The 12,740-nt window shown below is 52.3% G+C and overlaps 1 protein-coding gene across 3 annotated transcripts in view; it reads left to right on the forward strand.

The window, feature by feature from the left end:
- Window positions 1–12,740, forward strand: part of ORC1 (origin recognition complex subunit 1) — a 40,476-nt gene that overhangs the window by 208 nt on the left and 27,528 nt on the right. For all 3 annotated transcript variants that reach the window (XM_054037118.1, XM_054037120.1, XM_054037119.1), the window contains exons 2-3: window positions 10,982–11,075; window positions 11,844–11,971. In XM_054037118.1, the coding sequence (XP_053893093.1) occupies window positions 10,987–11,075; window positions 11,844–11,971 (217 nt within the window). In that variant the 5' untranslated portion in view covers window positions 10,982–10,986. The remainder of the gene's footprint in view (window positions 1–10,981; window positions 11,076–11,843; window positions 11,972–12,740) is intronic.

Genomic DNA, 12,740 nt, shown 5'->3' on the forward strand with positions numbered 1-12,740 from the left:
TTCCCCCCTCCCTTTGTTTCTCTCAGCAGTAGGGTCCCCATGGAGCCCTTGCCTGGGGGGGGGGCTCAGTGAGGGGGGCAACGACCCTCCCATGTCTGCCTTGGCTTAGGAGACAGCAATTGTGACTTTGGGCTTGTCTACACGTAGCGTTACTCTAGAATTATTGTGCTTTAAAGTCACGCCCACCCTTCATCTGGATTGATTTTCCAGTGAGGACAAACCCTTGTCTAGGCAAGCGTTTAGTTTACAGCCAGCTGGGGTGTAACGCTAACCTGCTGTGCCCTACGTGTCCATGTGGACCGTGCTGCTGTGCCGCAAAAGTTCCCTAGTGCACTTTAATCTACTCCGGGTTCAAGGCAGGGCAGATCAAAGTGCATTAAGGAACTGATCTCCATGTGGACGCTTAGGGCATGGTTGGCTAGATGTACACCCCAGTTTGCTGCAAACTAAGGCCATGTCGATTCAACTGACAGCTTTCCAAAATTACTGGTGGTTAAGTGGTAGCTGATCTCTCCCCTCACTCCAGCATAGATACTATGGGCACTACAAGGGTACATTTACTATGCCAAGGTTTAAATTCTCTGAGATTATTTCCTGGAGCCCCGCACACCCCTGCCCACATTTGGGGCTCCAGGGGCTGGGATCTTATGGCTTTAGCCTTGCTGGGAGGGGGAATAGGGGGGCACATCTGGGCTTCTGCTATGGGTTTTAAAATATTTATCAGAACTCCTTCCTCCTCTCCCCTCCCCCCCACTAAAGCCCCGAGACCCCTGTCCCACACACCTGAATTTAAGCCTTGTAATGCCCTATAATGCCATAGAATTGAGACTTCCTGCAGTGATGGAAGGGTTTTTTTCATCGCTGTAAGTAGTCCACCTCCCCAAATGGTGGTAGCTAGTTGATAGAAGCGTTCTTTTGTGATCTAGCTGCTATGCTGGGGGATAGGTCGGTATAGCTACAACACTGGGGTGTGAATTTTTCATGCCTCCGAGAGACGTATATATAGATATAAATTTTAAGTGTAGACAAGGCCTAAATTTTCATGTAGACAAGCCTCAAGTCTAACCTAGGCTGGAGCCCTTTCTGGTGTTTTTTCATGTCTTGCATAAATCTGACATCTCAAAATCTTAGGTTGACCTAGCTACCACATTCAGGGCTGTGAAAAATTTCACACCCTATGCATAGGCGTGCGGGCACACCCTAATGCAGGGGTGGGCAAATGGCCCCCCTCTCCCTGGAGCCATGCCGCCACGCGCCCAACGCTCCGGGGGCCAGAGCTGCGCGCTCCCGCGTGACAGTGTTTGGCTCCGCAGGGAGGCAGACATGGCCCCCCCTTCCCTGGAGCCATGCTGCCATGCGCGCAGTGCTCTGGGGGCCGGGGCTCTGCGGGGAGGCAGACACACTCCCTCCTCCCCTGGAGCCATGCTGCCCCGCACGCAGCGCTCTGGGGGCCGGGGCTGTGCACTCCTGCGGGGCAGTGTTTGGCTCCGTGGGGAGGCTAGGAGCCTCATCTCATAGTAAGGGGTCCAGGGCCAGGGGGGTTGGATAAGGGGTGGGGGCAGTCAGGGGACAGGGAGCAGGGTGGGTTGGATAGGGGGTGGGATCCTGGGGGAGTGGTTAGGAGTGGAGGGTCTCTGGAGGGGGCAGTCAGGGAGCAGGGTGGGGTTGGATGGGACATGGGAGTCCCAGGGTCTGTCAGGGGGCGGAGGTGGATAGTGGTCAGGGCAGTCAGGGGACAGGGAGCAAGGACGGTCCTGGGGGGGCAGTTAGGGTGTGGGGGGGTCTCTGGAGGGGATGGTTAGGGGACAAGGAGCTGGGGGGGTTGGATGAGTCAGGAGTTTGGGGGGGGCTGTCAGGAGGCAGGGGTGTGGAGAGGGGTTGGGGGAGGCAGGGAGCAGGGGGGCGTTGTGTGGGTCAGGAGTTCTGGGGGTCCTGTCAGGGGGCGGGGAGCGGTTGGATAGGCGTGGGAGTCCCGGGGGTCTGTCTGGGGGTGGGGGTGTGGATAAGGGTTGGGGCAGTCAGGGGACAAGAGGCAAGGAGGCTTAGATAGGGAGTGGGGTCCTGGGGGGCAGTTAGGGGCAGGGGTCCCAGGAGGGGGTAGTCAGGGAACAAGGAGCAGGGGTGGTTGGGGGTTCTGAGGGGGGAAGTCAGGGGGCAGGAAATAGGAGGGAGTGGGTGGGGGCAGGGCTAGGGCGGGGCTCCCTGGGTGCACACCCTAATGAAATGGGCTGCACACTCCTATGACCCTATGCAAAGTAATTAGGTTGACCTAACCCCCACTGAAAACAGCAGTATGTTGACTGAAGAACCTAGCCACTGTCTCTCAAGATGGTGGATTTATTACAAGTACAGGAAGAAAACCCTTCCGTTGCTGTAGTAAGTTTCTACGCTACAGTGGTGTAGCTGCAGCAGCACGTATAGTGTAGCTATAACCTAAATAACTTGGGGGTGATGGTTATGGATTACAGACCTTGGGTGTAGATAAAATCTTTAAGTGCACCATGCTGTAAGGGTTCTGTGAATAGTGTATTTCAGAAAAAAAACAACTTTAAAAATCTTCTTGTGTTTGAAAAGATTTTACTGTTCTTCTTCGAGTGCTTGCTCATATCCATTCCATTAGGTGTGTGCGCGCCGCGTGCACGATCGTCGGAAGATTTTCTACCCTAGCAACACCGGCGGGTCGGCTGTGGAGCCCCCTAGAGTGGCGCCTTCATGGCGCTGAATATATACCCCAGCCGACCCGGCGCCCCCTCAGTTCCTTCTTACCGCCCCTGACGGTCGTTGGAACTGTGGAGCGCGGCATAGCTGTTCTCCACTCTCCCTAGCTTAATTAGTTATTCGCAGTTGTAGTTATAGTTATAGTTCTAGTGTTTGTAGTTTAATAGTTAAATAGTTTAAAGTTGTTAGATTTGTTATAATAGTCCAGGGGACTAAGGGGGTCGTCGCCCCCTTTCTCCCCCGGCCGCGGGCCCGGGCTCATGCCCAGAGCTCCCGGCTTCAAGCAGTGCGCCTCCTGCGCTAAACCTATGCCCACGAGCGACCCGCACGACTCCTGTCTGAAGTGCCTGGGAGAGTCCCACCAAACAGATAAGTGCAAGATCTGTAAGGCCTTCAGACCAAGGACCAAGAAAGAGCGGGACTTTCGGCTCCGGCAACTCCTGATGGAGGCGGCACTTAGCCCGGACACTCCTTCTACGAGCCAGGCCCAGGCACCTAGCGCCTCGGTGCGCAGTGCCCCAGCAGCACCGGCAATGCCGACAACGCGGGCGGTGTCGGACAAACCTCCCCGGCACCGGACCTCGTCGGCACCGCAGCAGGCACCTCGGCGCCGGTCATTATCCCCGGGGCATAAAAAAGCCCATAAGACGGGGACCTCTGTACCGAAGACGCCGGCTCCCCCAGTGCCGGGGGTAGAGCCGAGTGCGCCGGTGGAGCACCGGAAACAGGTGCCTCCAGCACTGTCGACTCCGGCACCGAGGCCGTTGAGTCCGGTGCAGATAGCGTCTCCACCGAGACCGGCGGTAATACAACTCCCGTCGACTCCGGAGACCTTCGTGGCGGCGAGAGACTTGATAGCTCTCACAGAGCCGGCACCGCCTCAACCACTGGCACCGACGGCACCGTTGACCCGCCCGGTCCAGTCAAGGGGGAAACCTGCCTTGATGCGCCCTCCATCACAAGGGCTGGAACCTCGGCACCGGTCCAGGTCCAGAAGCAGGTCCCCACGCCGCTCGCAGTCCCGGCACCGAATATCACCTCGGCACCGGTCGTACTCGCGGCCAAGATCTTCGTCGCGGCACCGGTCTACGTCTCGGCACCGCTATGATCGTCGGCACCGATCAACGTCGAGACGTAGTTCTCGGCACCGCTACGGTCGACGCTCGACGTCGAGAGGCCGCTCCCGGCACCGGGCATACTCCAGGTCCTCGTCGAGGTCCAGATCCGGCTCCCGGCACCGACGAGGTCATCGGCACCGATCGCGGTCCCGGCACCGTTCGCCGGCACCGCGCAGAGATAGATCATCTCCGGACCGGTACCGTGCGGCACCGCAGCCCACGGGGGTCGTTTCATCTCTCTCGGCACCGCCATGGCCGTCAAGATCGGTGTCTCGCTCCTCGGAGGACCTGTCGAGATCGGCATACCCCCCTCAAGGGCAAGCCGAGGAACGGAACTTGGGCCATTGGCAGGAGATGGCAGAGGACCACTCTCATGGACCATCTCACTGGTCATTTTGGACCCCGTGGGCGTACCACCAGGAGCAAGGGGCTCCAATACCATCGACCTCTCGCTCGGGTCACTCGGTTAGAAGGGCCCCAGAATCCACCATCTCTCGGCCTCCGCCAGGGGGCATGGAGGCTTCCGTGTCCACGCCACCTGACACCATAGACCCGAGTACAGGTGATGCTCCGGCCCAAGAGCAGGGGGATCAGGACCCCCCCTTGGATCCAGTACCACCGGAGGCGTCTTCCTCCTCCTCTCCGGATGAGGCAGTGGCGGGCACTTCATGTACGGGTCCCCCTCCGATAGATCTTCGGGCTCACCAGGATCTCCTGCGTAGGATGGCCCGTAATATGGACCTGCAGGCGGAGGAGATAGTGGAAGTACAGGACCCTATCGTGAACATCCTCGGAGCGGATGCCCCATCGAGGGTGGCGCTACCCCTGATCCGCACGATACAAACCAATGCGGATACGATATGGCAAACTCCTGCCTCTATCCCACCCACAGCGAGAGGGGTGGAAAGGAAGTACTTTGTCCCGTCTAAGGACTACGGGTACTTGTATACCCACCCCCAACCGTGTTCACTGGTGGTGGAATCAGTGAACGCACGAGAGCGCCACGGCCAGCAGGCTGCAGCGCCTAAATCAAAAGAGGCTAAGCGGCTCGATTTGTTTGGCCGTAAGGTTTACTCGGCCGGAGGGCTGCAACTTAGAGCGGCGAACCAACAGGCGCTATTGAGCCGTTACAATTTTAACTCCTGGAACTCTATGGGGAAGTTTAAGGAGTTGATTCCCCAAGAGTCCAGGGAAGAGTTTGGAGCCATGGTAGAGGAGGGTAAGAAGGTGGCTCGGACCTCCTTGCAGGCCTCCTTGGACATAGCAGACTCAGCTGCGAGGACCCTGGCTTCGGGTATCGCTATGCGGAGGATCTCCTGGCTTCAAGTTTCGGGTTTGCCTCCGGAGCTACAGCAAACCCTACAGGATCTGCCCTTTGAGGGACGTGGATTGTTCTCGGACAAGACGGACTCTCGCCTGCAGAGCCTCAAGGACTCGAGAACAATCATGCGCTCCCTGGGGATGCATGTTGTGGGCCCTCAGCGCAGACCATTTAGGCCGCAGCCTCAGCGCTTCTACCCCCCCCCCCCGCCTCGTCAGAGACAGGACTTGACCCGGAGGCGAGGGCGAGGTGGTAGAAGAAGGTGGGCCGGCCCTCAACCCGGCCAGAACCAGGGGCCACCTAGACCACCTTCAGGCCCCAGGCAGAACTTTTGAAGGTGCGGTCGAGGACGGCGCCCCAGTCATCCCCCAGGATCCAGCCCCCTCCTTTCGGGATCGTCTCTCCCACTTCCACCGTGCTTGGTCCCTTATAACTTCGGACCGTTGGGTCCTCCGCACAGTGGAGAGGGGATACACTATCCAGTTTTCTTCTATCCCCCCCTTCCACCCCCCTTCCCCGTCCCTCTTCAGGGACCCTTCTCACGAGCAACTTCTTATACAGGAGGTTTCCACGCTCCTTGCTATGGGGGCCATAGAGGAGGTTCCAGTAGAGTTAAGGGGCAGGGGATTTTATTCCCGTTACTTCCTGATCCCCAAGTCCAAAGGAGGTCTGCGGCCCATCTTGGACTTGCGCGGACTCAACAAATTCGTAGTAAAGTTGAAGTTCCGCATGGTCTCTTTGGGGGCCATTATCCCTTCCCTCGATCCTGGAGACTGGTTCGCCGCCCTCGACATGAAAGACGCATACTTTCACATCTCAATTTACCCACCTCACAGACGCTTCCTGCGATTCGTGGTAAACATGGTGCACTACCAATTTGCAGTCCTTCCCTTCGGCCTATCCTCGGCCCCAAGAGTGTTCACGAAATGTATGGCTGTCGTGGCAGCGTACCTTCGTCGGCAAGGGATACAGGTGTTCCCGTACCTAGACGACTGGCTGGTACGCGGTCGCACCAAGGAGCAAGTTCAAGCTCACGTCCACATAATAGTGCACACATTCAACGAGTTGGGCATCCTACTCAACAAGGACAAATCCACTCTAGAACCTACCCAGAGAATAGAATTCATAGGCGCAGTTCTAGACTCCAGACGTGCACAAGCCATCCTGCCAGACAACCGATTTGGCACCATCACGAGCCTCATTCAAGGGCTCCAGGCGTTCCCAACTACCACGGTGAGGTCGTGCCTTACCCTGCTGGGTCACATGGCCTCCTGCACGTACGTAACCAGGCATGCCAGACTTCGGCTTCGCCCACTCCAGACCTGGGTGTCGTCAATATATCGACCAAATCGGGACAGCCTGAACATGGTGGTCACGGTCCCGATCTCGGTCCTGACCTCCCTCACCTGGTGGCTAGATCACAATGTGGTCTGCGAGGGGATGCCATTTCACGCCCCACAACCCTCTCTGCACCTGGTCACAGACGCTTCATCTCTGGGTTGGGGCGCCCATCTCAACGAACACCATACCCAGGGCCTGTGGACTGCACCCCAGCTAGCCCTGCACATCAATGTTCGGGAACTGATGGCGGTGCGCCTGGCGTGCCAGGCATTTCTCAACCTCCTACGTGGCCGATGTGTGTTAGTTCTCACCGACAACACCACGGCCATGTTTTACATCAACAAGCAAGGAGGAGCACGTTCGTCAATTCTATGCCAAGAGGCCATTCGCCTGTGGGACTTCTGCATCGCCCACTCAATCCATCTCACGGCATCGTTCCTCCCTGGAGTCCAGAACACTCTAGCGGACCGACTCAGCAGGTCCTTCCAGACGCACGAGTGGTCTATCCGTCCGGACATCATACATTCCATCTTCCGGAGGTGGGGGTTTCCCCAGATAGACCTGTTTGCATCTCGAGACAACAGGAAGTGCCACGTGTTCTGCTCCCTGCAAGGTCGAGCTCCGGGCTCCCTCTCGGATGCGTTTCTCCTTCCCTGGAAAGACCACCTGTTTTATGCCTTCCCTCCGTTTCCTCTGGTCCACAAGGTACTGTTAAAATTGCGCAGAGACCAGGCACAGGTAATTCTGGTCGCTCCAGCGTGGCCGAGACAACATTGGTACACCACACTGTTGGAACTCTCGGTTCAGACACCGATCCCGCTTCCGTTGTGTCCGGATCTCATCTCTCAGGACCACGGCCGGCTGCGTCACCCCGACCTGCAATCACTCCACCTCACGGCGTGGCTGCTCCATGGTTCACCCAGGCAGAGCAGCAATGCTCGCACTCTGTCCAACAGATTCTGCTGAGCAGTAGGAAGCCCTCAACACGCACCACGTACCTGGCCAAGTGGAAGCGGTTCTCCTGTTGGTGCGAACAACGAGCCATGTCCCCGTTGCAGGCACCCATTCCTCTCATTTTGGAATATCTCCTCTCCCTAAAACAGCAGGGGTTGGCGATATCTTCAATTAGAGTTCACCTGGCCGCTATATCGGCCTTTCACCCAGGGGAACTCGCGTCCTCGGTATTCTCTAACCCGATGGTCGTTAGATTCCTCAAGGGCTTAGACCGGATGTACCCACAACAACGTCAGCCCGTTCAGACGTGGGACCTCAACCTGGTTCTCTCCAAGCTCACAGGTCCTCCATTCGAGCCACTGGCCACCTGTTCACTTTTGTACCTATCCTGGAAGACAGCCTTCCTTGTAGCCATCACCTCAGCAAGGCGCGTTTCTGAACTCAGGGCGCTTACATCCGAGCCCCCTTATACAGTTTTCCATAAGGATAAAGTGCAGCTTCGTCCACATCCTGCCTTTCTCCCTAAGGTGGTTTCTCCTTTTCATATCAACCAGGACATCTTTCTCCCGGTCTTTCATCCCAAACCACATGCCACTCGCCAGGATCAACGTTTGCATTCCCTGGACGTACGAAGGGCCCTGGCCTTCTATATTGACCGCACAAAGCACTTTAGAAAGACGACACAACTCTTCGTTGCAGTGGCCGACCGAATGAAAGGCTCACCGGTCTCCTCACAATGCCTATCCTCCTGGATTACGTCTTGCATCCGGACTTGCTATGACCTGGCAGGTGTCTCAGCACCGCACCTCACCGCTCACTCCACGAGGGCCCAGGCTTCCTCGACGGCTTTCCTGGCACAAGTTCCGATCCAGGACATTTGTAGAGCAGCGGTTTGGTCATCAGTCCACACATTTACAGCTCACTATGCACTAGTGCAGCAGTCCAGAGACGATGCTGCTTTCGGATCAGCGGTTTTGCACACAGCAATGTCTCACTCCGACCCCACCACCTAAGTTGGGCTTGGGAGTCACCTAATGGAATGGATATGAGCAAGCACTCGAAGAAGAAAAGACGGTTACTCACCGTTGTAACTGTTGTTCTTCGAGATGTGTTGCTCATATCCATTCCAAACCCGCCCCCCGTCCCCACTGTCGGAGTAGCCGGCAAGAAGGAACTGAGGGGGCGCCGGGTCGGCTGGGGTATATATTCAGCGCCATGAAGGCGCCACTCTAGGGGGCTCCACAGCCGACCCGCCGGTGTTGCTAGGGTAGAAAATCTTCCGACGATCGTGCACGCGGCGCGCACACACCTAATGGAATGGATATGAGCAACACATCTCGAAGAACAACAGTTACAACGGTGAGTAACCGTCTTTTACTTTAGTCTGCATGGGTGCAGCAAATTGTGGGATCTGGACCAAAAACAGCCTTTCTTGAACAGAAGACTTTACATATATCAATTTCTGGTGGTTGGTGGACCCACACCATCAATTTCTGCAGTTTGAAGGGATGAGTCTGAAAATGTTTTATCTTCTACAGTTACTGTTTGTAACAGACTAGAGAAAAAAATATTCTTTTCAGGGCTCTGGGTATATCTCAGCAAATCAGTTCTTTGCCATTGCAGGAGTCTTGGGCACGGGTGCACCTCAGTCTCTCCTGTTCTTTGCATGTGGCACACAATAGTTTGGTCTTCTGAGGGTTGTAATACTGTAGTTTAATCCTGGTTATTGGATTCAATACATGGGTAAATGTGTGCGGTTCAGTGGCCATGAAATAATCAGATGGGCCCTTCTGGCCTGGCAGCTCTTTCTGTATAAATTTCATTTTCCTCTTGTGTTTGTGTGGGTCTTTGACACAGGGATGGAAAAAAAACATTTAAAATGGGCCCATTGTCCTAGATGCTGTACAAATATAGGGAGACAGGTCCCAGACAGGAAGCGCTTGCAGTCTAATGTGGTTGTAAAAAGCATAAATTGTGATGGTTCTCAGGCCATGGTAATACTGTACCTTAAACTATTTTAAACTCTTTTGAAATTGACTAGATTTATGTTTGTCCTCTTTGCTGCTATCAAGGACTGATTGGGCAGCAGCAAGTCCATAAATAATCATGTGGTTTTTCTACTGCTCTTGGGGAAAAAGCTGAGCCATCAGCAGAAGCAGGCATCAGAGTTATTTGTGGGGGAGGAAGATATAGGAAATGGACTTCAGGAGGACTAGATGGACCTTATCTCACTGTCTGCCTGCAACAGTCAGGAGGATCTTGGAAAGACAGAAGAAGGACCTTCAATCCTGGCAGTGACTTTGGAGAGGGGTGAAAAGACAAACACATATATCTCATTTCCAGCAGCTACAAGGATGCTTCATATTTATCAGATCATTGTTAGCCAGGTGCTGATATGAAAAATGGAGGCCACAGTGCATGGTCCAAGGACAGTCTGCTATTAAAAATCTCTGCATCCTTTCTCTTTTCAGTACCAGAGAGGCTGCGAATTTTCAGTAGAGCATTGCTGGTGCGGGGAAAGGAGAGTTTTTCCCACTTTGTGTTCTACTGTTGGGTACAGAAATGACTATTACTGGTTCTGAATCTTGAACCAGTATAATAAGAGAGGAGAAATCACACATTAGGATTTGTTTGAGTGGCTCAGAGGTTTTGAATGTTAGAAGTAGTCCTGGTGGAGATGTGTTAGTGGGCAGAGTGCAAGTTGGGCACTCTCAGGTGCAGTTATCACGTGGTTCTACAATTTTACCACATGGGTATTGAGCCCTACTACATAAAATACTAGGCTGTAAAATAAATAAATGGCACTTTCAAAATGCCTTTCACTTGAGTGCTCAGAGTGCTTTATAAAATGTTAAGGACAAAACGTTTAAACTTAGGGCCTAAAGTTAGGCACCCTAATAAGAGGCTTGATTTTTTTTTTTCAAAGGTGCTAAGCGCTCTGTCCCATGGAAATCACTGGAAGCTCAGCACTTTTTAAAACCAGACCTCTTTATCTAGGTGCTTAATTTTAGCCACCCAGTTCAAATATTTTTTCTAATTCTCTTAACACCTCTGAAATGTGTAATAATTTCATTTGACAGCTGGAGAAACTTAGGCACAGAGAGGTCTGGTGATTTGCCCAAGATAACTCAGGCCTGGTCTACACTTTGGGGGGGGGCGGCGGCGTTGATCTAAGTTGCGCAACTTCAGCTATGTGATGGTGTCTTCACTGTGGTAAGTCGACGGCTGATGCTCTCCCGTCGACTCCGCCTGCGCCTCTCACCCTGGTGGAGTACCAGAGTCGACGGGAGAGTGCTCGGCGGTAGATTTATCGCATCTAGATTAGACGCAATAAATTGACCCCCGCTGGATCAATCGCTGCCCGTTGATCCAGCCAGTAATGTAGACAAGCCCTCATCAGTGAATCAATGGCAGAGCTAGGAATTAAGAATCCAGGAATACTGACTCCAGTCTCTTGCTTTGGTCCTAGACAACACTACTTGCATTCACCAGCAAAATTAATTTGATACTTTTTAAAATCTCGCCACAGAAATCATGAACACAAGACAGCAGTGCAAGCGCATCTACTCATGGGTTGGAAGAGCAAAGAGCTCAGACCAGCAATTGAAGACCTTTCAATATAGGTAAATAATATTTATTTTAGGCTGAGACAGAGATCCCTAAAGAAACATGCCATTTTTTTAGGAAGTAATCATGGATGAAAGTGCTGTAGTAACAATTACCTGCATTACTAGCACTTGTGTCAGGTATATGTAGCAGGGGTGGAATAAGCATAAGCAATATCTTATGAAAACCGTCAAATTGGCTCAGTGCTATTGGTGTGTATGATATTGTAAACATCAAACAAGACTCTGGCCACAAAGCTCTTGCATTGTAAATTAGACATCTGGGCAACTGGATAAGATATTCAACACTCCAATCTAAACAGTTATATAGGGTTGCTCTGTGCTGTTGTGTTTTTTGCATTTCACTGGTGGAGGTAAGTGACTCTTGTGGTGTGGTCTTGAGTTTGTAAAGCACTTTGGATTCTTTGGGATAAAAGGGGTTATAAAAATGTCTGTGACTCTTTAAAAAAAAAAGGGGGGGGGGCGGGGGGTGAGGGCTTGTTTCTGATAATTCCTTGGTAGCATCACTGACGTAACTCCATGGCTTGCATGCAAGCTAGCTGGCTGTCAGGTTACTCATGTATTCTGACCTACCGACATTAGTTGCTATTATGGGTGAAGAGAATTGAAGCATTTGAGGAGGAGACATATGCATGGACTTTGCAAGGAGATCTGGCAAGAGGGAGGGAAAAAGACCCAAATCTATCTGACTGTTAACCTGACAGTCTCTGATCTGTAAAGAATATGAAATGAATTTGTTAATCTATATGTGCCTCCATTTTCTAGGGGGATCTCGATTAAATCAGAAAGAAGTCTAACAGAAATGTGTATACAACTTGGAGAATTTGTTTTAGTAGAAGGGGAGAATGCGGATCAACCTTTTGTGGCAAAACTCCTGAAACTATATGAAGATGGTAAGAGCAAGTATTTTCATTATAATAGTTCCATCATGCCTTCTATCTGGGGATCGTAATCCACTTTACAAACGCTAAGTAAACTTCTTCACCACTGTGAAATAGGTATTACATCTATTTTATTTATATATTGAAGGTTGGATGAGGGATATTGGGGCAGAGAGAAGCTAAATGACTTGCCCAAAGCTACATTGTAAGTCAGATCCTGAGTTGTGTACTGGCACTATGTCATTTAAAACAAAAACACCATCGTTTCAATTGACAGCTTTCCAAAATTTATTGGTAGTTAAGTGATAGCTGATCTCTCTCCCCTCTCCCCAGCATAGATATAATAAAACATTCCAATATAACTCAGGATGGGACATCTTGTTATATATAATAATTCAATGACAAATTTAGGTGGAAATAACATTTCTCAGGATGTGTACAGTTACACAGTTCATAACCGATGAAATATATGCATTTGTGGTCATTTAGACAATGAGGATATAGATGTCAAATCTTAGATGTTGCATGTTGGACTCCTACGCCTTGGTGGCCAGCCAGAAGGATGGAGGTAGCATAGGTCTTTGAGACTGGATGCCTGGGATAGGACATACAAAATGCCACACTCAGGGCAGACTGCAAGAAACAGGCAGACAATCCCCCAAAACTGGAGGTTTATTCTATAATTAGAGTCACCAAACCAGTATCAAAAGAGCTCCTGCAGCAACATACAGGTTAACAAGAAGCCAAACACCGCCCCCTTTAGGCATTCCAGCCCTTGGCT

Source organism: Malaclemys terrapin, chromosome 8, assembly GCF_027887155.1.
Source record: "Malaclemys terrapin pileata isolate rMalTer1 chromosome 8, rMalTer1.hap1, whole genome shotgun sequence".
NCBI lineage: Eukaryota > Metazoa > Chordata > Testudines > Emydidae > Malaclemys > Malaclemys terrapin.